Consider the following 26,797-nt stretch of genomic DNA (forward strand, 5'->3'; position numbering starts at 1 on the left):
CCACTTGCCAACTGCCTAACGTACATTTACGGGGCAGGCAAAGCAATGTACAGGTACGTTGCTTTAAATCTGTCACCTAGTGGGCGCGTGCCCGACGCGAGTTCCGTGACTGTTTCCACGGGACCAGCGGTCTCGATGTCTGCCAGTGTCCCGCGATCGTGTCATGGAGCGGCGGAACGGGGAGATTCCTATGTAAACAAGGCATTTCCCTGTTCTGCCTAGCGACAGGACAGGACAGTGATCCACTGCTCCCTGTCATCAGGAGCAGGGATCATCGTCGTGTCACTGGTAGCCCAGCCCCCTCACAGTTGGAATCACTCCCTAGGACACACTTAACCCCTTTCTTGCTCCCTAGTGGATAACCCATTCCCTGCCAGTGTCATTCACACAGTAATCAGTGCATTTTTTTTAGCACTGAACGCTGTATAAATGACAATGGTCCCAAAATAGTGTCAAAAGTGTCCGATGTGTCCGCCGCAATATTGCAGTCACGATTAAAAATCGTAGATCGCCGTCATTGCTAGTTAAAACATTTTTTTTTATAAAATGCCATAAAACTATCCCCTATAACTTTGGCTCAAACCAATCGATATGCGCTTATTGAGATTTTTTTACCAGAAATATGTAGACTACATAATCGGCCTAAACTGAGGGGAAAAAATAAATAAATTACCGTATATATATTTTTTGGGGATAGATATTATAGCAAAAAGTAAAAAATATAGCTTTTTTTCTAAATTGTGGCTTTTTTTTGTTTATGGTGCAAGAAACAAAAACCACAGAGGTGATCAAATACCACCAAAAGAAAGCTCCATTTGTGGGGAAAAAAGGACGTCAATTTTGTTTGGGAGCAACGTCACACGAACGCGCAATTGTCAGTTAAAACGACGCAGTGCCGAATTGCAAAAAATGGCCCGGTCATTGGGCAGCCAGTTATTCCGGGGCTAAAGTGGTTAAAAACTACCATGCAAAAAATAAACATACCTTCGGTTTGGCTTTTTCATTCTTCTTTCCTTTCTTATTCGTTTTTTTCTCCTCTTCTTCCTGAGAAAAACATAAGTGAGCAGCAATGAGTGTGAGCCAATCAGAGTTGTAGTAGCCACATAATTCATCTGTTTAACACTTACGTTGCTAGGACAATTTAAAACTCAAGTGAGGCAAGCTTGAACATGGGGAGCAAAACAATAGCTTCACTTGCAGGTATACCAAAACCTTCCCCTCCCCCCTTTTTTAAATTAGGAAATTATTAAAACTCCTGCAAAGTTTCTTTTGTTATTTATGCCCAATTGGGGAGATTTTTCAACATCTCCTGTTCTGTACAGGAAGGGAGAGGAACTCTTTAAAATGAGGGAAATGCCCTCTTACACAGATGTCACTGAAACAGAAGTCTCTATTGCAAGATTTCCCCTCTATTTGACTTCTTTTGATAACCCATATTTGATTTTTCCCTCACTTTAAATAAAAGGAACGGTGGTCACCAGGACAACGTTTTCTCTAAGGCCCCTTTCACACTGGGACGGGGTCGGGGGTAAAACGCCATTTTTTATTGGCAATTTCGCGGTGCAATTTGGCCACTAGCGGGGTGGTTTTACCCCCGCTAGTGGCTGAAAAAGGGTTAAAAACCACCACATAGCGCATCTACCGGCGGTATAGCTGCGGAGCCCCATTGATTTCAATGGGCAGGAGCGGTATACACACACACACACACACACCACTCCAAAGATGCTGGCTAGCAGGACTTTTTTTTTCCCGTCCTGCTAGCACACCCCTCGGGGGCTTTCCCACTGGAAAGACAGCAGTGGCTGTTTCAGGTCGGTTTGCAAGCCAACCCAGTGTAAAAGGGGTTGAACGGAAGAACACGCATCAATAAATACAGGGTCCAACAAAAAAATAAATACAAAATTGTTGCTTTAGATACACTTTAAATGGCTGCACCACCACCTCATATACCACCCTTTCCTCCCTGCCACACCATTCGGGTCCAACTCTCTTCACTCCCACTGGCTAAATGAAACACGGGCATGCAAAGTGTTGGCTGGGGGAGAGGGAAGAGAGCAGTAAGAACATGGTGCAGCAATTTGAACCATTTTCTAACCAAGTCATAACATCATTCGTTGATAATATATTGTGTGAATAGAATACAATGGGCTTGATTTACTAAAACTGGAGAGTGCAAAATCTGGTGCAGCTCTGCATAGAAACCATTTAGCTTCCAGGTTTTAATTGTTAAAGCTTAAGTTGAACAAGCTGAAGTTAGAAGACGATTGGCTACCATGCAACCAGATTCTGAGTGCTCCAGTTTTAGTAAATCAACCTCAATATATGTTATCAGTTTCTGAGTGGGGCGGAAAGGGGAGCGCATGCTACTCCTGCAACAGCAGCACAGCCAACAGTAAATCTATAATAAAGACAACAAGGATTTTCCGCATTTGCCTGAATGCAGTATATCTAGAGATAACTAGGCTAAAGCAATTTAAATTAAAAAATAAATAAATAAAACAATTTCCCAGAATTTGGCTTTCCATTTGTTTTTTTAAATGCAGCTAGTGTAAGTGTTTAACCACTTGACACCCGCACACCGTCATATGACGTCCAAAACGGGGACCTGTTATCCTGGGTGGACGTCATATGACGTGATGGGCTTTGCGGGGGGGATATCTCAATGATGCCTGCACCCGGAGGCATCATTGAGATATCATTGTTTAGCGGCGGCGATCCTGCGCACCGTAAGAACGATCATAGCGGCGGTTCCGCCGCTAGATCGTTCTTACAGGCGGCGGGAGGGGACATCCCCCCCCTCCCGCCGCCATCCGGTGCTTCTCCGGGCTCTCCCGTCCCACCGGGGGCCCGGAGAGATGATCGCCGTCCGCCGGATGTTTGCCATAGAGAAGACTGGTGACGATCTGGTCACCAGTCATCTCTATGACCGTCGGAGGCCCGGGCGCGATGTGATGACGTCACGCCCGGGTCCCCGTAAGTAAACAAACCGCAATTGCGGCTAGTTTGAATGAGATCTGTGAATTTTTTTTCACGATCTCATTCTTTCCAGCCTGCAGGAGAGATGTGGGGTCTTATTGACCCCGCATCTCTCCTTAAAGAGGACCTGTCACACACATTCCTATTACAAGGGATGTTTACATTCCTTGTAATAGGAATAAAAGCGATTGAAAAAAAAAAAAGTGTAAAAAAAAGTGTAAAAAATAAAGAAATAAGTAAAATAAAAAAGAAAAAATAATAATAAAAAAATTAAAATGCCCCTGTCCCCGGTAGCTCGCGCTCAAAAGCGTACGCACACGTAAGTCCCGCCCACGTATGTAAACGTCGTTCAAACCACACATGTGAGGTGTCGCCGCGTGCGTTAGAGCGTGTGCAACAATTCTAGCACTAGACCTACTCTGTAACTCTAAACTGGCAACCTGTAAAAATTTTAAAGTGTCGCCTATGGAGATTTTAAAGTAACGAAGTTTGGCGCCATTCCATGAGTGTACGCAATTTTAAAGCGTGACATGTTAGGTATCTAGTTACTCGGCGTAACATCATCTTTCATATTTTACCAAAAAATTGGGTTAACGTTACTGTTTTGTTATTTTTTAATTTATGAAACCATTTTTTTTACAAAAAAAAGCCGTTTAAAAAATTATTGCGCAAATACGGTGCAAGATAAAAAGTTGCAATGACCGCCATTTTATTCCCTAGGGTGTCTGCTAAAAAAACATATATAATGTTTGGGGGTTCTGAGTAATTTTCTAGCAAAAGAATGAGGATTTGTACATGTAGGAAAGAAGTGCCAGAATAGGCCCGGGAAGGAGGTGGGTTTTAAAGCCCGGTATTGAAGTGGTTAAATACGACTTGGAATCAAATGCAATCCCACCTCTACAATGGCAGTCAGGTTGGGAGAAGAAAGGGCATGACAGAGAGCCAATCAGGTGTGAGACGTGTCAGTTTGCTGAAAAGGAACCTGCTGATAGGAGAAAGTAGAGTGGGCAGAAAGCCGACTTATTCCATTTGCTACTGCTCTTTTAGGGCCAGATTCACAGAAGAAGTACGCCGTTATACTCCGGCGTATTTTCAAATTTGCCGCGTCGTATATTTAGTTTGAATCCTCAAACCAAGATATGACGGCTTTTGGCTTCGATCCGACAGGCGTATGGCTTCGTACGCCTTCTGATCGTAAGTGTAATACTTCGGTGCCCGCTGGGTGGAGTTTGCGTCGTTTTCCGCATCGGGTATGCCAATTAGCTTTTTCCTGGCGATTCACGAAGTTACGCGTCGCCGTCGCATTCTCTTACGTCGTCGCTAGTCGGCTTTTCCCGGCGTATAGTTAAAGCTGCTATTTTGTGTCGTATAGATAGACCTGCCATGTTAAAGTATGGCCGTCGTTCCCGCGTCGAATTTTGAATTTTTTTGCGCAAGTCGTCCGTGAATAGGAAAGGACGTAACTCACGTCTACGTTCAAAAAAATGACGTCGGTGCGACGTCATTTCGCGCAAAGCATGGCGGGAAATTTCAAAACGGAGCATGCGCAGTAGGTTCGGCACGGGAACGTGCCTAATTTAAATGATCCACGCCCCCTACCCGGATCATTTGAATTAGGCGGGCTTGCGCCGGAGGGATTTACGCTACGCCGCCGCAACTTTACAGGCAAGTGCTTTGTGAATCAAGCACTTGCCCGTAAAACTTGCGGCGGTGTAACGTAAATGCGATACGTTACGCCGCCGTAAAAGTACCTGAATCTGGCCCTTAATGTCTAGTCAGCAGGCTATGGGTGCAGAGGGAACACTGCAGTCCTCAATTATGCTCATCCACTTCATTGTGCTGTGTGGCCGTGTAAATCTCAGGACCAGATAAATAGAAACACAACTCCTTTGGCAGATAAACAGCTCTCATATAGGTGTTTCCTCTGTGTATGTAGCAATCTGCCCCAAAGTCAACTTACAGAGGAAGTAAACCCTGATGGGTTTTACTTCCTCTTTGTTTCCCTGCAAAGGTAAAGCATAATGGGCTACTATGCATTGTATAGTAGCCCATTATGTGTCACTTACCTGAAACCAAAGCCTGCAATGTCCCCGATTTCCTCGCCTCCACGAAGAGTCTATCTTTCATCCTCTTCCTTCTGGGTATCACTGCTCCGGCGCGGTGACTGGCCGGAGCAGCGATGACGTCACTCCCACGCATGCGCATGGGAGCCGACACTGATGGCACGATGCCATTCAGCAACGGCACACTCAGTGCGCCTGTGCCGTTGCCTACATCGCGCATTCACCATAGACATCGGCGTATTATTTATTGCAAATATTTCCTAAACCGTGTAGGTCTAGGAGATATTGCAAGCAGCGACAGGTAAGCCTTAATCTAGGCTTACCTGTAGGTGAAACTTCTCAGACAGGGTTTACAACCACTTTAAGCAAATTACTTTTTTGTAGACTTAGGGGCTAGCTACAGAATCACCAGCTTCAACCATTTTTGACCAGGGCACACCAGCAATTTGAAGTCATATACAAAAATTCTGCAGCGATCTACAAAAGCAAATAATCAAAAGAAATAGATTTGTAGCTGCAACAATGTTGCTGATGTGATGTGGCATTTTGTGTATTCATGCTAGTATAGAGAACATCTATGTACACACCACCTTCACTTTTTTGCCTTTATCTTTTTTAGACGTCTGCTCTTCTTCCTCGTCTTCATTCTCCTCCTCGCTGTCATTATCTCCAAGAGCGGCAAAGATGTTTTTACTCTGCAAAAGAAATCACAAGATATAGAACTTTTTCACTCACGTCTCAGAGTCAAGGTCGTAGTTATGGGGGGGGGGTCCCCATAGATAAATCTTTAGGAGCACTTATTTTCTATTTAATGGATAGCTTTGCTTACTTGGTCCCATTTGGACAATTTGTCAAGTGCAAAAAATACCTGTTGACCCTGCCAGAAATCTTGGCAGCTGATACCTTGCTGTGGGGTCTCCTGCTTTATTTATATTTTACAATGTTCCCAGCTATGTCTGAGGATTACAGAACCCCTCCCCTCCGGGCTATGGAGAAGAGAAGAGGTATTTGTAGCCCTGACTGACTGTGAACAAAACTGATTCTCCATAGATAGTGAGCTGTCACCCAGCCTAGAAGAAATTAGATACTGGCAGGATCATAAGGGGAACAGAATGGAAAAAAAAAGACTGAAAACTAATGCCGCTACCTCATCCAAGGACTGCTATGCATTTTGTTTTGGGCTTAGATACAGTTTTTAATCAGCATTTTCTTTAAGGCAATACTTTTAGAGATTCAGAATACTTATTGCTTTTATAGAAGTTTTATGCATTAGGCCTTTTTCACCCTGTCAGTTTTTTCGGCGGACCTGAATGGGCACACCATGTAAGTCTATGGAGCATCGGATGTCAGCGGCGACCATGTTCGCTGACATCCGATAAAATCGGACGTATGGCGATACATTGCCATCCGTCCTGGCGGATCGGATGAGACCTGATGAAAATGGACATGCTGTCTGTTTTCATCCGATCACTCCATAGCAAACATCGGTGCTCGACAAGCCCCTCCCCGCTCAGTGAGCAGAGAGCGACCAGTCATTATTATTATTATACAGGATTTATATAGCGCCAACAGTTTGCGCAGCGCTTTACATCAGGGAAGACAGTACAGTCACAATACAATTCAAGACAGGAGGGATCAGAGGGCCATGCTCGTTAGAGCTTACAATCTAGAAGTCATCCGCCGGCTCAGCAGATAGATCTCCCGCTGAGCTGGGGGACCGCTGCAACGGATCCGCCCCGTGTGGAAGGGGCCTTATATGTATTTGCCAAATGCCAAAGGGATCCTCATGAACCACTGTGCAGCCAAACCAATTTGGTCCTTCTTTGCTTCTAGGTCACTTTTTTGGTCTTCTGTGGATATATTTACACACTTTCTGAAAGTAATAGCTGAAGGTATTATTTTATTTGCACTGTATAAAAAACACAACAAATCATGGTACATCAAACACCCCCCAACCTGGTTTACAGTCACCGTCAGCTACTCAAACAGATCAACAGTAACATCACACTCTACAAACATAAGATCAAGTAAAAAGCACATTTAGTTTGCCAAAATAAATTTACCAGGTTTTTTCCTCTTCTTGGAGCAGGAGCATGGTCTGCAAAAGAAAAGCCATTGTTAAAATGAATGTATAGCGTTACTCTGCATATTTTTATTATTAAAAGGCCACGTTCATCTTTTGGGAAAATATAATAAATGCACATATTTTTCACAGGAAAAATACAATGCGCTATTTAATTTATTCAATTTAGCAGAAGCCAGCAAAATATTACACCGGTGATCAGTGCAATGTCAGGCTCCTGCAGAAAAGCCCTATAGCTTTCAGCCCATACCTCTCAGATTCCTGTGAATGAAAGACAGAGCAATACAATTATAAGAAGAAAAAAAAAAAAAAAAAAGAAAGAAGGTGGTTTTGAACATTGAAATAAATACATTAAAAAAAAAAAAAAAAAAGAATCCCCCCCTTACCCAACCTATACATAGAGAAATGGATGCGTTGGGGAACATATGTACAAAAATGGTGATTGCCCTACATGTTACATGTCAATGTTCATGCCAGCGTGAGAGCAATAATACTAGCACTAGCGCTCCTGGGCAACTTTAAAATTGATGATCGATTGGGGCCTTTAACCACTTAAGCCCCGGACCATATTGCTGCCTAAAGACCCAAGGTGTTTTTACAGTTTGGGACTGCTTCGCTTTAACAGACAATTGCGCGGTCGTGCGACGTGGCTCCCAAACAAAATTGGCGTCCTTTTTTTCCCACAAATAGAGCTTTCTTTTGGTGGTATTTGATCACCTCGGCGGTTTTTATTTTTTGCGCTATAAACAAAAATAGAGCGACAATTTTGAAAAAAATGCAATATTTTTTACTTTTTGCTATAATAAATATCCCCCAAAAACATATATAAAAAAAAATTTTTTCCTCAGTTTAGGCCGATACGTATTCTTCCATCTATTTTTGGTAAAAAAAAAATCGCAATAAGCATTTATTGATTGGTTTGCGCAAAATTTATAGCGTTTACAAATTAGGGGATAGTTTTATTGCATTTTTATTCATTTTTTTTTTTTTTACTACTAATGGCGGCGATCAGCGATTTTTTCGTGACTGCGAAATTATGGCGGACACTTCGGACAATTTTGACACATTTTTGGGATTTTTGTCATTTTCACAGCAAAAAATGCATTTAAATTGCATTCTTTATTGTGAAAATGACAGTTGCAGTTTGGGAGTTAACCACAGGTGGCGCTGTAGGATTTGGTGTACACTGTGTGTGTGTTTACAACAGTAGGGGGGTGTGGCTGTAGGAATGACGTCATCGATCGTGTCTTCCCTATAAAGGGGATGACGCGATCGATGCGCCGACACAGTGAAGCACGGGGAAGCCGTGTTCACACACGGCTCTCCCCGTTCTTCAGCTCCGGGGAGCGATCGCGACGGAGCGGCTATAAACAAATAGCCGCGTCGTCGTCCCGGATCGCTCCCCGAGGGGACCCGACCGCCGCAAGTCGCGGGGGGGGGTCCCGATCGGACCCCCCACCCACGTCTAGGCAGGGACGTACAGGTACGCCAATGCGCCTGTACGTGCCATTCTGCCGACGTATATGTACATGCGGCGGTCGGGAAGTGGTTAAAGCATCACCTATGGAAAATATTTTTTTCCCCACCATTTTATAGGCGCACACAAATTTAAGGCTTGACGTCGAGTATTTATTCAGTGCAACCTCTTTTTTTTATATTTTAACAAAATAGGCAATTTAAGTGTCCTAAGAATAACTTTAACCACTTAACCGGCTTATAGTCATATGACGTCCACGGATGGGATCTCCTGGGCTTTGTGAGGGGATATCTGAATGATGCCTGCAGCTAGAGGCATCATTCAGATATCATTTGCCAGTGGCGATTCTGCGTACCATAAGAAAAATCATAGCGGCGGTTCCGTCGCTTGATCGTTCTTATAGGCAGCCGCCATCCGGTGCTTCTCTGGGCTCTCCCGTGCCATCGGGGGCCCAGAGAAAGAATGGTCCGGCGCCAGATGGGAAGCATAGAGATGACTAGTGACCAGATGGTCACCAGTCCTCTCTGTAACCGTTGGAGGCCCGGGCACGATGTGATGACGTCACGCCCGGGTTCCCAGAAGTAAACAAAGCTGCGATTGCGGCTAGTAAGCATGAGATTGGTGAATTTATTCCACGATCTCATGCTTTCCAGACTGGAGAGATGTGGGGTCTTATTGACCCCACATCTCTCCATAAAGAGGACCTGTCACACACACCATTCCTATTACAAGGGATGTTTACATTCCTTGTAATAGGAATAAAAGTGATACAAAAAAAAAAAATGTATTATACAGGTATCTGCACCCCCCTCCCCCCTGAAAGGTGCCAAATGTGACACCGGAGGGAAGGAGGGTCCTGAAAAGCGGAGGATCACTTTTTGTGTGGACCTCCACTTTAATGAATTATCTACTAAAATTTTGCATTTCAGAACAACTGTTATGCCAACAATTGTGTAACATAAATTGGAACGACCACTATTTTATTCTCTAGGGTGTCCGATTTTAGGTCACAGCAGTGCAGTTCATTCTGCATTCCTGTGACCCCTTTTCAGCAGACGGTATGAATGTTATTCTGAATACCTTTATTTGGGGCACAAGTTGTCCTGGAAGATTCTCAAAAATCCCACAAACTTGGGGGGCACGGCCCTCCCTGACCTTAATTTGCACTACATAGCCGCTCAATTATCCCACTTTTATTACTTGGACAAGGGAGATAGAGAACGCTTTCTGTCACTGATATGCTGGGCTGACCATTCATCCATTCCAGACCCTTATGAGACCCTATGCTTTGGGAGGCCGTATGAGCAAGGTATACCACTACAGTAAAATTTGGGATTTGTTCCTTGTTCTAAAAAAAAATAACATTTTTGGGTCTTGGTAATGCTCGAAATAAATACTGCACTTTTTCATGCCCACACACTATATTGAGACAATTCTAGTCTTTTAAAATTGTTGACTGTCTCCGACCATGAGGTTTGGATACATAAAAGGGATTATAGATTGGATGCGTTTTTAACCAAATCCAATTCGCATAACATGTTAATGTGACCGGCTTTCAATGTGATGCAGTTTTGAAAAGGGCTCTGTGCATTTTTGAAAAGGGCTCTGTGCATTTTTTGGGTCCGGTTCAGGTGCGAATTCAGGGAAAAACCTTGCACCTGAAATGCACAGGACACCAAACCGCACCACAGATATGTGAACCCAGCCTAAAATGCAAAAAACAGATATGGCAATGAAAGGCTTAAAGCTCATCTAAAGCCTAAACAGTTTTTTGGGATACAGTATGGACCTCTGCCAAGGTTTTGTTTACCATCAGTGTCGGATTTGAGAGATTTCCATTTAAAAGTAAGCTAAATCCCCTCTTAGACAGTTGTCACTGAAACAAGTGTCCTTACTGGAAGATTCCCCTCAGATCCTGTTCTGGTGACAACTTTTGGACTTTTCTTATTTTCTGTCCCGGTGAAAATAATCACCTTATAGAAAGGGTGAATCTCTCCAGTGGGAAAACAAATAGTAATAAAAATCTGGACGGGTTCCAACCCATCACAAGTTCTCCAATACAGAATAAAAAGGTTTGCCTATACTTGAGGCCTCATGCACACTAGACATTAAAATAACATTATAAAAATGCAAGCGGCTTTGCAGCGAGTTTTTCAACGTTTTTGCAATATCTTTTTTTTTTTTAATGGATCAAAAACGGTAAAAAAAAATTAAAATAAAAAAAAAAAAACACACAGCTCAGCCGTTTGAGTGTTTATTAGCATTTTTAGGCGTTTGACGTTAGGAGTTTTTCAGCTGTAAAAATTCTCTAAGAATCCACTAGTTTTGGGGGGGTTTTCCAGCCAAAAAGCTGATGCCTGGACACATAGGATAAAAAGCTGGAGAGTTTGACTGTAGAAAAAAACATCTGATGCCAAAAACAGCAGCTGTAAAAATGTCCAATGTGCATGAGGCCCAACTGCTTTGCTCACAAAAAGCCTGGAGGTTTTCACACGAGTGACCAAAGTAATCAAACATTTTTAAATGTTTATTAATAATGCAGATCCTGTTCTACCTGAATCCTCCTCATCGCTGGGCTGTACTGACAGCTTCTTCAGCCTCTCGGTGATCTCCCGGTCTTCATCATCATTTCCCCCTCCTTTCTGTTTACTCCGATTCTTTTTCTTCTTCTCCTTTTCTTTTTTCTTTTGCTGCATCAAAAACAACTCTATGAAGTACAAAGACTCTCCAGAATAGTATTTTATCTGCCGTCACATGGGGAATTTTAAACTAAAATGCCCACCATGCATCTCAATATAAATCTCAACACCCAACTAAGCCATTAATATCATGTAAGGGTATGCCAAGAATGCCATACGAGGGGGTGCCGATAAGTTTGGAGCCTTACCCAGAAAAATTGAGATAGGAAGTTGTATATTGCAGGATGTACTGGCCAATAGGTCTATAGTCAATGGTGCAAAAATCAACTACCTAGGATTTTAACTTATCTTTCTTTTTCATGTCCAATGTAAACATGACAGCACCTCCAAAAAAATTCAATGTGGAAGAGCATAGGACCATAATCAAGTTCCTGTTTCTCCAAGAAAAAGGCGCAAAGCAGATCAATGATGAAATGTCACAAACTATGGGTGACAGTGGCCCTTTATATGCAACAGTTAAACGTTGGGTTGTCAATTTTAAAAACTGGCCATGTCAGTGTTGAATGTGAGAAACCCAGGAGAATGCCCATTTCTGTCTCTGTGCCTGCAAATGTGAAAGCCATCTATGACATGATCATCGAAGACCTCCTAATATATTCCAAAAGTATTGCTACATATCTGGGAATATCACATGAGAGAGTTGGTGCCATTATCCACAACAACTTGTATCCCAAAAATTTTGAAAACCCAACAAAAGAGGAAATGCGGGGTGGCTGTTTTGGAACATATTGCATGAAATTAGTCAAATTTCCTGGACAAACTGGTAACTGATGATTAGACATGAATCTACTGTTATGATCCTGAGACAAAGGAACAGTCTAAAGACCCGTACACACGATCGGAATTTCTGACAATAATGGTCCGACGGACATGTTTTATCGGACAATCCGACCGTCTGTATGCTTCATTGGACAATTGTTGTCGGAATTTCCAACAACAAATGTTGGCTGTGCATGCTCTCAAATTTTCCGACAAAACATTTGTTCCATCGGATCATCCGATCGTATGTACACAAATCCATCGGACTTGGGCCCCTTTCAGACGGACGGATAGAATAGTGCTTTTAGCTGCGGATTTTCTATTTTTCTACCGCAGCTAAAAGCACACAATGTTTTCCTATGGCCCCATTCACACACAGCGTTTGCGTGCGATTACGTTACATGCGGTTTGGTGCGAATAGAAAAAATAGAATTGAATGCGTCCAGGTGCGATGTAGCGCAGCTATATGCACATAACCGCAGGTAATCGCAGTATTTTTTGTCAACGGCAGATAGCAGCGTTTTAGAATTCAAGGGACCCAAACAAAAAAAATTAAAATAAAAGGGTTGCTATGGAAATGAATACCGCAGCTAAACGCGGCTGCAGTTAAACGCACGTAAACGCATGTAATCGCAATGTGCAAGTGCAGCTAATCGCAGTGCCTGGAGCCTTGTATTTCACAAAACATTTGTAGTGCTTTTAACTGCGGCAAAACAGCCGTCCGTCTGAAAGGGGCCTAATATCCAAAGTACAAACACACATGCTCTGAACCAATAATAAACATCAGACAACAATAGCAGAAGTTGCCCAAAGGGTGGCGGTAAAGAGCTGAAAAAACACGTAGTTTGGTGAATGTTGGCTGAAAATGTTCTGCTGTGTGTATGCATACCAAGTTCACGGCCAACAACCATTCGGACAAAAATCCACAGAAAAAGTCAGATGGAAGTCTGATCATGTGTGCGAGGCTTTATGCAGTGATGGCGAACCTTGGCACCCCATTTCCCATGATGCTCATGCACTGTGCAGTGTAGTGGAGCATTATGGGAAATGTAGTTCAAAAACATCTGGGGTGCCAAGGTTCGCCATTACTGGTCTAAGGAATGGAGGCACAGTGGTTCCCCCAGGCCAAAGAAGTTCCGTGTGCAAATGGTCAGTGCAGAAGCAAACGTCTTTTTCCGGAAAAGAAGGGAGTTCTGCTGGTGGACTACCTCCAAAAGGCTTCAACCATCAATGCAACATATTACTGTGCTTTATCGAGGAAGTCGAGGCAAAATATCAAGGAAAATAGTTGAGGAAAGCTCTGTAAAGGTGTTATCCTGTTGCAAGACAACACACTGCAGATGAAACAATGGCAGAACTGACCACCTTAGGCTTTCAAGTGATATCCCATCCACCCAATTCGCCCAACCTGGCTCCTTCTGACGATCATCTGTTCATTCCCCAATCTCAAAAAACACCTAAAAGGGACAACGATTTGGGAGAGTTCTGGAGGCAACTAATTCTGCAAATGAGTGGTTACACCAGCAGTTGGAATTTTATTTGGAGGGACTTAAAAGGAACACTAAAAGGTTCCCTTTTTTTTATTTTTTAAATATCAAAATATGTCATACCTACCTCCACTGTGCAGCTCGTTTTTGTAAGGGGTGACCCTGATCCTGGTCTTCTGGGGTCCCTCTGGCGGCTGTCTTGGCTCCTCCCCGCAAGAACTAAGCCCCTTCATGGGAGCTCTACCCCATGGGGGTTAATTGTTGCAGGCACGCTTCCGTGATACAGCCTGTGGCCATAGCCACTGACTGCATCGCTCGGCCCCGCCCCCTATGTGCCACGTCATTGATTTGATTGACAGCAGCTGGAGCCAATGGCTGCGCGACTATCAATTAACCAATGAATGAGCCGAGAAGCCAGCGCATTCACTGCACGGGACTTTCGAGGGGTCAGGTAATAGAATGCATTTAGGTGAAAAAATATGAACCTTTACAACCCCTTTAAGAAGCTGCAGGACAGATGTCGCAAGCGCATTGACTTCCTGGGGGGAATATGTAGAATAGTGTGGCAGTTACAGCTTCCTATCTCAGCGTTTTCTGGGCAAGGCTCAATATTTATCAGCAACACCTCTTATTCCACGAAACACGCACTTTGTCATTTGACCCATGGAGACTTCTGGTAGGGGCAGTGAGAAAATTACAATGAATATGGGGATTCTGGGGAATTCTGTATCAAACTGAATTATGTTGCAAAAAAATAGAAGATGAAATTTATTTTTTAGGGCAGTTATAGAAAACTGGTTGCTGGATAAAATGGTAATTGTTTGACAGATTTAAAAGGTGCTTTGATAAAAATGACAGACATGTCAATTCATCAAAAAAAAATAAAAAAAAAATTATATATTTTATATTATATATATATATTTATATCCTATTAAAAAAAAAAAAAAAAACATGTAACCTAAGCAGCTCTTCCACTACAGGGTCACATCCAAGTACAAGGCAATCTGTAAAAGAAGAGCGAAAATACGTACTTTTTAATTAGCAGCCACGCTTCACTGCTCCCCGGTTGCTGCAAGTGTTGCACACTTTGGGGAGTTTGGGATACCTGATCTCCTGCTGCACGCGGTGTTCCCCGTGTGATGGCAGGCTCACTTTAAGCGGTCAACATACTGCTATTCAGGACAGCAAGGGAGAAAACCATCCCACAACTTCCAATGACAAATGGGTTACAATAGTGTGACGTATTATACTTAAAACCTACCCTAGTCAATAAAAAGAATTTTCAAAAAAAAAAAAAAAAAAACTACCCTAGTACAATGCTCCACTAACAGAATGAATGCCACCATGAAAGGCATGGAAAGAGTGAGAAGGCTTAACATTACTCTTTCATAATATGCCAAAACCATCACAATTTTAAGGGCCAGTTTACACCATAGAAACACAGTCCGGATGCTTTTCTGTATGCGTGTTTTTGATGCGTTCCAGTGCATTCCCCCCCTTTTTTCTTAAAGCGGGGGTTCACCCAAAAAAAAATTTTTTAACATTACATTCAGCCGAGTTGTCAGACTGACGATCGGCTGTTTTTTTTATTTTATCCCCGTACATACCGTATTTTCACCGCCGCTTCCGGGTATGTCTTCTGCGGGACTGGGCGTTCCTAATTGATTGACATCCTTCCGACCGCCGCATACTGCGCGTCACGAGTTGCCGAAAGAAGCCGAATGTTGGTGCGCAGGCGCCGTATAGAGCCGACTCACAGTCCGGCTTCTTTCGGCAACTCGTGACGCGCAGTATGCGACGGTCGGAAGCCTGTCAATCAGTTAGGAACTCCCAGTCCCGCAGAAGACATACCCGGAAGCGGCGGTGAAAATACGGTATGTACGGGGATAAAATAAAATAAAAAAAAAGCCGATTGTCATTCTGACAACTCGGCTGAATGTAATGTTAAAACATTTTTTTGGGGTGAACCCCCGCTTTAACCTTAAATAAGGACATGTGCATTCCAGTGCATTTTTCATGCATTTTACACAGTCCAGTGCAGAAAAAAATGCAATGTTCTTTTTTTGTCTGGAACTGCAAGCACTGGTGTGAACTATACCATTGAAAACCATATAAACCTACTTTCCAGGGGTTTTTGATGCAGAAAAAAAAAATGCACTGGACTGCATGTGGCATGAACTGGCCCCCAGTGTGAAAGAAGCCTTAGGGCCCCTTCACACCAGCAAACCGTATGTCCGCTGTTTCATACATCCGTTTACGGATGAAAAAGAGACATACATTGATCCCTATGAGATAGCGGGTGTCAGCAGATGAACATCCGCTGACACCCGATCTCATCGGTGTCCGTTATGTTCCGATTCTGCAGACAGTGGAAACTCCTATTTTTACATCCGTCTGCAGAGCGGATCGGGTGAACACGGACAGACAGTCTGTGTTCATCCGATTCCCCCATAGGGGAGATAGGAGATCCGACAGGGCGGTCCCTGCACAGTGTGCAGGGATCGCCCTGTCATCTGCCGACTCAGCGGGGATCAATAGAGCGATCCCCGCCAAGCAAGCGGATAAGAACGGTACGGATCCTCAAGGGATCCATACGTGGGAAAGGACCCTCAGGAAGTGTACAAAGTACACATAACTTTAGAGTACTACGGTAAGCAGCCAGTAGGGGTCCCACCGTAAGTTGAATGAACACATTACACTGGGGTTTAAAGAACATAGGGGGCTTCTGCTCAGAACCCCTAGGCGGAAGTGGGAGCGGGTACCTGTCAAACCAGTTACTCACTTTGAAATGTCAAATAAGAATAGGGAGAAGGCCTTAACGTGGAACTTCCCATTTTGTGTGACATTTACCTTTAAAGCTGCAAGCCTGCACTATGTAAGAATTAAAGCGGATCTCCACTCTAAAGTGAAGTCGCGCTGATCGGCACCCTCCCCCCCTCCGGTGTCACATTTGACACCTTTCAGGGGGGAGGGGGGTGCAGATACCTGTCTACAGACAGGTATCTGCACCCACTTCCGGCCACACGATGGTTTTTTTCCTTACTTCCCGTCCGTCCCCCGTTGTATGCTGGGAACACTCGGCTCCCAGCACACAGCGGGAGCCAATCGGCGGGCGCAGCGCGACTCGCGCATGCGCCGTAGGGAACCGGGGCAGTGAAGCCGGAGCGCTTCACTTCCTGGTTCCCTCACCGTGGATGGAGGGGGGAGCAGCAGGGTGACGAGCGATCGCTCGTCATCTGCTGCGGACGGTGCTGGACTCCAGGACAGGTAAGTGTCCTTATATTAAAAGTCAGCAGCTGCAGTATTTGTAGCTGCTGGCTTTTAATATATTTTTTTAGTGGCACATCCGCTTTAAGTCTATGAAACTGGCTGCCACTGCCAATATCCTGAAAATACTTGCTGCCTGGCTTTTACGCTGTCTGAGTAACTGACTTGAAAAGGTGGACGAAGGTGAAAAATCCTGACCCCTTTGCTACAAAGTCAGGGACAATATTTTAGCTACAGGATCAGCATGACAGAAAACTAGCAACAGTCACCATTGGCACCCCTGAGGTCTCTCCTATGGCAGGTTTCCTTTAAAGAGAACTGTGGCAGGATGTACAGTGCCAAGTACCCACCTCTTGCTGCTGCTGTTCCTTTTCTCTTTCTTTTGCTGCTTCCTCCTCCTGAGCTTGTTTATTATCTGCCGACAGCTCCTCGAAGAACTGGTATGAGGAAAACAATATGAATTAATAGATAGGACGCAGCAAGCTGAGCCAAGACAAGAGTGACATGCAGGTAAATGTAAAAGATAAAAGTATATTTGTATGTGTGTTAGGTGAAAACTGACAATAACGCGTGTATCAAAGTGTCAAGTCTGGCAACCTGCACTTTTTTCTTTTTCAATAAAATTTTATAATTTTTTTTTTAAGATTGAAATAAATGGAATTGAACTCCCCCCAAAAAAGTTAAAAGGGTCATATTAACTAAATTCTAAAAGCAACCAGCACTTCTATTCTTTCAGCAGTATAACAGGTTATAAACGTGATATTATAATGACAGGATCACTAACATTAGACTATACCTGTAAAGGGCTCTAGAGTGGTGGGAGGACATTTTAGATAAAGACAGCGTGCTGAACACAGCAGATCAGCTGACATTCTTGGCTACATGAATCACTTCACTATAATAAAAGTTGTCACATACTGAGTCATCCACTATTACTGTGACACCACACACCAATGGAGGATTTATAGTACTATACATGACATCCATACTATAACCTGGAAGTGTTCAAGAAACTATTCACACCTATCAACTAAAGCAGTGATCCTCAAACTACGGCCCTCCAGCTGTTGTAGAACTACACTTCCCATGAGGCCTTGTAACACACTGACATTCACAGACATGACTAGACATGATGGGAATTGTAGTTCCCGAATAACTGGAGGGCCGTAGTTTAAAGACCCATGAACTAAAACAATGTACATCATAAAGTTACTAACAAACATGGATTACAGCCCATCTATGCATGTCCTTTTCTACATTCTTAAAGCGGGAGTTCAACCATTTCTTTTTTTTTTCCCCCTTAGCTTCCTGCTCGTTTTGTCTAGGGGAATCGGCTATTTGTATTAAAATATGATCCGTACTTACCCGTTTTCGAGATGCATCTTCTCTGCCACTTCCGGGTATGGGTCTTCGGGAGCGGGCGTTCCTTCTTGATTGACAGTCTTCCGAGAGGCTTCCGACGGTCGCATCCATCGCGTCACTAGTAGCCGAAAGAAGCCGAACGTCGGTGCGGCTCTATACTGCGCCTGCGCACCGACGTTCGGCTTCTTTCGGAAAATCGTGACGCGATGGATGCGACCGTCGGAAGCCTCTCGGAAGCCTGTCAATCAAGAAGGAACGCCCAGTCCCGCAGCCCATACCCGGAAGTGGTGTTAGAAGATGCATCTCGAAAACGGGTAAGTACGGATCATATTTTAATACAAATAGCCGATTCCCCTAGACAAAACGAGCATAAAGCGAAGGGGAAAATGTGTAGGGTATGGGTGAACCTCCGCTTTAAGCCAGGTTCAAACTATTCGTTTTTTCCGTTCAACCCAGTGTGCTAAAGTAGAGAGAAAAAAAAATGGCTCCGGTCAGAGCCACAGTACTAATGATCTGACATTAGTACAAAGATCTCCCCCGCTGAGCTGTTATGTTCTGATAGGGGGATAGCCCCCCGCCAGAACACTCCAGTCAGCCATTGGCTGAAAGCATTGATCTAGAGACGGTTGGCTGCTGGTTTTCCAGCATGCTTGGCCGCCTTCTGTTGGATCCGCTGGCATACACACAGGCCGAATGTCGTGTGCCGGTGTGTACGGGGCTTAAGAAACACACATCGCTATAAATAACACTAGGAACCTTCTTTACATAAATGTGTTATTTATGGTTTGGTTCCTTCCCCCCCCATATAAAATGTTATTTTATCCATATGGATGCATTCTTTAGTCAATTTAGGTATACTGAAATTTCGGATAGCAGTATTTTTTTAACTCCTGGAATCTGAGGAGAGAATATTAGAGGTGTAGTTGATTCCTCAAATACATTTTTTAATTAATTGTTTGATAATATTTTGTGTTATCAAGATATTCTTTCCCTAGATCGAAAGTATAAGTATACCAAAGTTTATGTTTGTTTTCTCTTCTTTATTTCTTCATTTTATCCCTTCTAATTCACCAAAGGAGATTGTTTTGGAATCATGGAAAAATAGATACTATGCTTCCCTTGAAACTACTCGACCCAGATATGGTGTAGGGAATGTAGGGAGGTTATTTATGAATTTATCATATTCATGGAGTCGAATATTATAACTTCTAGTATGATTTATAATACTAGTTACAATGAATTTGACCTAAACTTAGGGGATGATTGGGGATGGGAAAGTACGGGTATTTGCTCGATTTCGGTTAGGTTGGTTTACAGAAACATGTGATTTTTTGTTGTATCCTTTATATCCGACTATTGAATGATTCTTTGATTTGGACCGCGGTATTGTTAGAGAGTATTTAATACTAAATATGTCATTGTGTAATGCAATATAATGAATCTTTGTTGTATAATATCGACTGTACCGTCTATATTTTGAAAATAAAATTAAAATAAAATTAAACTTGAATGATAAAAGAATCGCACATCGCTAAGGCCTCACCCATCCTTCACACAACTGACAGGTTGGGGTCTCAGCAGTTTCAACTGAGCAACTGTTGTCACCAGCCACACGAAGGTGCTCATATATTACCAGAAGATACACGGGTTGGTAGATTCTGGTTAGATACACTACATATGGATAGAACAAGACGAGCAGCAAATCCTTTTCTCTCCTCATCCAGTTTAAATATTTCAATGTTCTGACTACACAAGGTTGCCAAGATCTGACCACCAATTACAATGAGTGACATGTGTTTAATTACAACACAGAGATTATAGGGCAGGGATATGCAATTAGCGGACCTCCAGATGTTGCAAAACTACAAGTCCCATCATGCCTCTGCCTCTGGGTGTCATGTTGTGGCTGCCAGAGTCTTGCTATGCCTCATGGGACTTGTAGTTCTGCAACAGCTGGTGGTCCACCAATTGCATATCCCTGTTATAGGGGTTGTAAACCCTCAAGGTTTTTCACCTTAAAAGGGGAGTTCCAGCCTTTTTTGATGTTTATTAAAAGTCAGCAGCTACAAAAAGCATAGCTGCTGGCTTTTCATAAACATGCACTCACCTGTTCCACTGTCCAGCAACGCGATGCACGGAGCTCCGGTTCTCTCCCCCACTCTCCGCTGGCGCCTCCATCCCAACTGTGGGCACCCGGCCGCGACAGCTTTCGGCTTCACGGCCAGGCACCCACTGCGCATGCGCGAGCGGCGCTGCGCTACCTGATTGGACAAGCGATCGCCTGGGACCTGTCATGTGTCCCAGGCGATCGCCTACAGGAAGGCGCCACCAAAAGGCGATATGACGTATCTCCTTAGCGGTCCCCGGGCGGAAGGAGAAAGTGGAACAGGAAGTCCCACTCCTCCTGAAGCCCCCACTCCCCCCCCTCCCAAAAAAAAGACTTAGTTAGACTTACCGGTGACGGTATTTCTAAGAGCCTTTCAGGACAACCTTGGAGAGAGCGCAGCTCCGCCTCTTCATTAGGAAACACATGCTAATCTTTAAAAGCCCTCCTCTTCCACCATGGCCTCAGTTATTGTGGTCCGACTCTCTGGAAGACATAGCACAGAAAACCACAACACCATGATAGATTTTATAACTTATTACTTTAACATTTAGGGAGGGTAACAGCGGTTGTCCTGAAAGGCTCTTAGAAATACCGTCACCGGTAAGTCTAACTAAGTCTTTCTCCAGTCGCCTTTCAGGACAACCTTGGAGAGGATAAACAAGTAACTTACCCTAGGGTGGGACTACTGCTTGCAGAACCTTTCTGCCAAAGGCTTGGTCTGCGGCAGACAATAGATCCAACCTGTAGTGCCTTAGGAACGTTGAGTAGTTGCTCCAAGTGGCGGCCTTGCAGATCTGCTCAGGTGTAGCGCCGGCTCTTTCGGCCCAGGAGACTGCAGTTGACCTTGTTGAGTGTGCCACAATACCTGAGGGAGGCACGACTCCTTTGGCTTTATAGGATTCTGAAATAGCAAGTTTAAGCCATCTGGCTAAAGTACTTTTGGATGCTTTTTCCCCCTTGCGGGGACCTGAGAAAGCTATAAAGAGAGCATTTGACTTTCTGAAATCTCTGGTGACTGAAAGAAACTGTAAAAGACACCTTTTCACGTCTAGTGTATGGAACGCTTCTTCTCCAGCATTAGAAGGGTTTGAAGCAAAAGTGGGTAACACTATTTCCTGTGACCGGTGAAATTTTGATGATACTTTCGGAAGAAACGAAGGATCCGTTTGAAGGATCACTCGGTCTGGAAAAATTCTTAAGAAGGGTTCAGTGATGGCCAGAGCTTGGAGCTCACTGATTCGTCTTGCTGACGTAATAGCCACCAAAAAAACTGTTTTGAGGATTAAGTTTTTCAAAGAAATATTCTCCAATGGTTCGAACGGAACTCCCGTCAAACCTTGTAGTACAACCGATAAGTCCCAACTGGGAAAACTTTTGAGGATCACTGGCCTATTTCGAGCTAGTGCCCTAAAAAACCTGGAAATTAAAGGTTCTCTGGACAGAGTTTTTTCTAAGTAAACAGAAAGAGCCGCTACCTGTGTCTTTAAGGTACTGGCTGCAAGTCCTTTTTCCATTCCTTCATGGAGAAATTCTAGCACTGAGACCACAGTCTTAGTTTGAAAGGTCTTGGAAGAACACCATGAGTTATACTTCTTCCACACTTTAAGATAAATTGATCTTGTTACCTCCTTCCTACTGGACAGAAGAGTTTTTACAACCTTGTCCGACAAGCCTTTATTTTTCAAAATGTCTTCCTCAGAAACCAAGCGCTTAGATGTAACCTGTCTGTTTCTGGGTGACACACAGATCCCTGTGTTAGAAGGTCCTTCTTGGGAGGCAACTTCCATGGAGGTTTTGCGGCCAGGTTCAGTATGGTTGCGAACCAAGGCCTCTTTGGCCAAAAGGGAGCAATCAGAATTAGGTCTGTTTTCTCTTCTCTGAATTTCCTTAAGACCAATGGAATTAAGGGAAAGGGGGGGAAGGCGTAGCACAGATGGTAATCCCAGGGATGGGCTAGAGCATCTATGCCTATCGCCTGGTCTTCTCTGTGGAGAGAAAAGAAGTTTTGAACTTTCGTGTTTTGCTGACTGGCAAAAAGGTCTACTTGAGGATGTCCCCATTCCTTGGAGACCATGTTGAAAATCTCCTGACTTAGACTCCATTCTGCTTCTATTACTTTCTTTCTGCTGAGAAGATCTGCCAGCAGGTTTTGGGATCCTTTTAGGTGGATTGCTGACAAAGAGGCCACATTTCTCTCCGCCCAAGTCAGTAACTGATTGGCCAGCTCCATCAATCCCTGGCTCCTGGTCCCGCCTTGTCTGGTCACATAGGCCACTGCTGTAGTGTTGTCCGACAAAATTTGAACATGACAACCCTTCAGCATCTGTTGAAAAGCCAGGAGACCCATAAAAATGGCTTTTAGTTCTCGCCAATTCGAAGACCTCCTTGCCTCCACTTTGGTCCATGACCCTTGTGCGGTCTGTCCATCCAAGTGGGCTCCCCATCCCCACGAACTTGCGTCCGTTGTCAGACGTTTGTCCGAGGGAAGGACCCATGAGAGACCTTTTGTGAGATTGGAAGGATCTCTCCACCACCAGAGGGACCGCTTTACCTTTGATGATAGAGAGAAGGTTTTCTCCAGTGACTCCTGGTGAGACCACTCTTGTAGGATGTTCCTCTGTAGGGGTCTGGAATGAAGCCTTGCCCATTGAATGGCAGGAATCGAGGCCGTAAGTTGACCTAGGACTGCCATGGCAGAACGTACTGACACTGGGAGATTCGTTTGAATCTGGCTCACTGCAGAAACTACCTTTTCTACTTTTTCTTGAGGGAGAAACACCTTCTGCAGAACTGAATTGATGGTGTAACCGAGGAACCTCATTTTCTGTGAGGGGTCTAGGTTTGATTTTTCTAGATTCAATATCCACCCCAGGCTCTCGAGATGAGCCTGGGACGTCTGGAGATCTGAAACCAGCTGATCCCTTGAACCTGCAAAGAATAAGAGGTCGTCCAGATAAGGAACAACTGAGACCCCTCTCAGTTTCAGAGGCTCCAAGGCTTCCGCCATCACTTTTGTAAAGATCCTTGGTGAGGATGAGAGGCCGAACGGCAGAGCTCTGAATTGGAGGTGCCATATTGAAGTTCCCAAGTTTATTGCCAAGCGTAGAAACTTTTGTGAGGCCTGCGCTATTGGCACGTGTAGATACGCATCCCTTAGATCCAGAGAGGCCATGAAGCACTCTGGTGTTAACAACTTTGTGATGGAATAAATGGTGTCCATCCGGAAGTGCTTGTACCTTATAGTTTTGTTCAGGATCTTCAAGTTCAAAATTAGGCGATATTTGCCTGAAGGCTTTTTTACTAAGAATATGTGGGAGTAAAACCCTCTTCCCTCCTGATCTTTTGGGACTTGGACAATAACTTCCTGTTGGATCAGATCCTTTAGAAGGTTCATCATTGCGGAAGCTTTTTCCAGATCCCTTGGTAGGGTTGTCACATAAAACCTGCAAGGAGGGCACTCTGAAAACTCCAGACTGTATCCTTGTGTAACTATGTTTTTCACAAAGGGGCTCTTGGTCAGAAGGCTCCACTGAGAAGAGAAAATGGACAGTCTTCCCCCCACAGGAGTCAGATTGTCACTTGTCTTTTGATGACTGATCCTGGGGCGACTTAAAGAGGATACCTCCTCTTCCTCTACCTCTTTGAGGAAACCAGCGCTTTTTGTTTTCTTCTTTTTTGGAGGTTTGTGGAAAAGAACGAAAATTCTTTTTAACAGGTTGTTTCTTAGCCGGGAAAGCCTTCTTTTTGTCGGCTGTTCTATCCAGAATCTTTTCAAGATCTGGTCCAAACAGTAAGTCCCCTGAGAAGGGTAACCCGCAGAGTTTGACTTTAGAGGCTGTGTCCCCTGTCCAGGTTTTCAGCCATACTGCACGTCTGGCTGAGTTCACCAGGGCAGAGGATCTAGCTGACAACTTAATTGATTCAGCTGACGCATCAGCCATGTACCTGATTGATTTTAGAATCAATGGAAAGGATTCCAAGATATCCTTCCTTGGTGTACCAGCTTCAACATGGTTCATCAGCTTTTCCACCCAACACTCCAAGTTTCTTGCCACCACTGTGGAGGCCATTGCAGGTTTTAGACTAAGAGAAGTAGAGTCCCAGGCTTTCTTTAACAGGGAGTCCGCTCTTTTGTCCATGGGATCTTTTAGTATCCCCATGTCTTCGAACGCAAGATCCGTGCGTCGAGACACCTGGGAAAAAGCAGCATCAACTTTTGGCTTTTTATTCCAGGCTTCAGAGTCTTTATCTTCAAAGGGAAATCTTTTCCTTAGACTTTTAGAAAAGAAGGGGCCCCTTTCTGGATCTTTCCACTCTTTTCTTATAGTATCTGATACTACTTTATGAACTGGAAAAACCTTGTGTTTGGAGGCATCCAGACCCTGGTACATTTTGTCATGAAGAGATAATTGTACCTCCTCTTCTTGAATATCAAGTGTAGTATAAATTGCTTCAAGAAGGTCATCTACTTCATCTAGAGAGACTTTATATCTGGAGTTTCTGTACTCTCCTTCCTCTTCCTCCTCATCTGAATCCCTGAGTGAGCGAAGAGTACTTGTCCCTTCATCCCCTGAATCCACAACCTCTGACCTCGAGGTGGAAGCTTTTGGGCTGGGTGGTAAATGTTGGGGTTCAGCTTGCACTGCTGGAGTCTGAACCAACATAGATTTGACCGAATTCAAAGAACTTGCAAGTTCTTGCACTGAAGAAAATAACATTTTATATTGCTGGGATGTCTCTTCTTCCACTAAATCCTTAATACAAGATTTACACATTGCCTTCTGCCATGAATCTCTGAGAGGGTTTTTGCAGGAAGGACATTTCCTTTGAGTTGGTGGCTTTTTAGTTTTTTGTTTCTCCTAAAACACAAAAGAGGGTATTTTACCATTGGAGAAACAATAGGTTTTTTACAAACAAGGAAAAAACCGCCACCACTTTAAAAGGAAGATGTGATAGAAAGATCCACAGCTAATCAAACACCACCCAGTGCAACTGTCAGGGACCGAGAGAAGTTACCTCTGACCCTGCAGTACAGGCTCCTTAAGGAGGACAAATAACAAACAACCATATAAGCCCAATAGTAAGGATAGAGGCACCGCTGTACCCCCCTACCTGGACCTGAGCAGCGTCTGAGGCGCCTGTCTCCGCCATGGCTGTAGGTTCTTCCATCGCCGAGAGAAACACAGCCGGGACTGAATGATTTTTAAATCTTTCCCGGGCCCGCGCGTCATCAAAGACGGCCGGAACCGGAAGACGCCGCTCTTAGGCCTGTCCCCTGACCTCTGCGTTACTAGGCGACGTGGACCACGTGTCACCACGCCTCTACAGGAAAGAACGCTGCTGTGCATGACGTCACCCGCCCGCCAGGACCCGGGACCGTCATGCGGCGTTTCAAAAATAAACACCGCCAATGCGGTAGTGAGCCGCCCGGCCACCTGAGCCAAAACAGCGGACCCCTGGGCACTCAGCGCCGCTTCCTGTAGAGCCTTCACTCCACTGAGCAGGGAGAGGCTGGAGACTCCGGAGGACTCCCCCCACCCTTAGGGGAGCCTGGGATGGCCACTGCACACCAAACAGAAAAGGTAAGGCTTACCCCTCCAACCTTGGAAAGAGCGCAGCACCCCTGGTCCACAAGCATGCGCTTCCACCATGGCGGAGGAAACACAATAACTGAGGCCATGGTGGAAGAGGAGGGCTTTTAAAGATTAGCATGTGTTTCCTAATGAAGAGGCGGAGCTGCGCTCTCTCCAAGGTTGTCCTGAAAGGCGACTGGAGAAAATTACATGCCAAATGTGGCATGTAAGGGGGTGAGGAGTGGATTAAGCGAAAGTTCCACTTTAATGCATTCTATGCATTAGGGCCCTTTCACACAGGGCGGATCAGTAATGATCCGCCCCGTGAACCTCCACTTGCTCAGTGGGGATCACTTCGTTGATTCCTGCTGAGCCGGCGGATGACAGGACGGTCCCCGCACACTGTGCAGGGACTGCTCTGTCTTTTTTCCGCTCTCCCCTATGGGGGGGGGGAATCAGATGAACACGAACCGTCTGTCCGTGTTCACCCAATCCGATGACGGATGGAAAAAGGGTGTCAGCGGATGTTCTCCTAAATGCCAGCTCCTAGAGAATTCATGCGATTGTCTTGAATCGTCAGATCTTGTTTTCATTAACAGCTTATATGTGTTTATGCCGCACTTGAATGATCAGACTGTCCTTCAGGTGAGAGTGTAATACTGTAAAGCCCTACTAGAACACAGAAGAATTTTCACTTCGATATTTATTTGATGAACTTTATTATATTTTGCTGGTTTCACATATTTTATTTCATTCCCATACATTTTATGGTATTTAAATGGCTGCAATTAACACAATTTTTTTTAAAGTTTAAAGGGAGCGTATACTACTGTACCTCTACTTGCTAGGGGCTCCTTTCAGTACATAGTGCTGACTTTTTTTTTACATTCTTTAAATGCATTTTAACCACTTGCCGACTGTCCACCTGCTTGTAAAGGATAGGT

At 44.3% G+C, this 26,797-nt stretch overlaps 1 protein-coding gene across 1 annotated transcript in view; it reads right to left on the reverse strand.

Annotated features, from left to right (window-relative positions):
• Nucleotides 1–26,797, reverse strand: part of ABCF1 (ATP binding cassette subfamily F member 1) — a 67,912-nt gene that overhangs the window by 33,390 nt on the left and 7,725 nt on the right. The window contains exons 3-7 of the mRNA XM_040325230.1: nt 17,162–17,248; nt 11,154–11,289; nt 7,103–7,137; nt 5,627–5,734; nt 985–1,044 (exon numbers count right to left, since the gene is read on the reverse strand). Of these exons, the coding sequence (XP_040181164.1) occupies nt 985–1,044; nt 5,627–5,734; nt 7,103–7,137; nt 11,154–11,289; nt 17,162–17,248 (426 nt within the window). The remainder of the gene's footprint in view (nt 1–984; nt 1,045–5,626; nt 5,735–7,102; nt 7,138–11,153; nt 11,290–17,161; nt 17,249–26,797) is intronic.

The sequence above is a fragment of the Rana temporaria genome, chromosome 9 (genome assembly GCF_905171775.1).
Source record: "Rana temporaria chromosome 9, aRanTem1.1, whole genome shotgun sequence".
Taxonomy (NCBI): domain Eukaryota; kingdom Metazoa; phylum Chordata; class Amphibia; order Anura; family Ranidae; genus Rana; species Rana temporaria.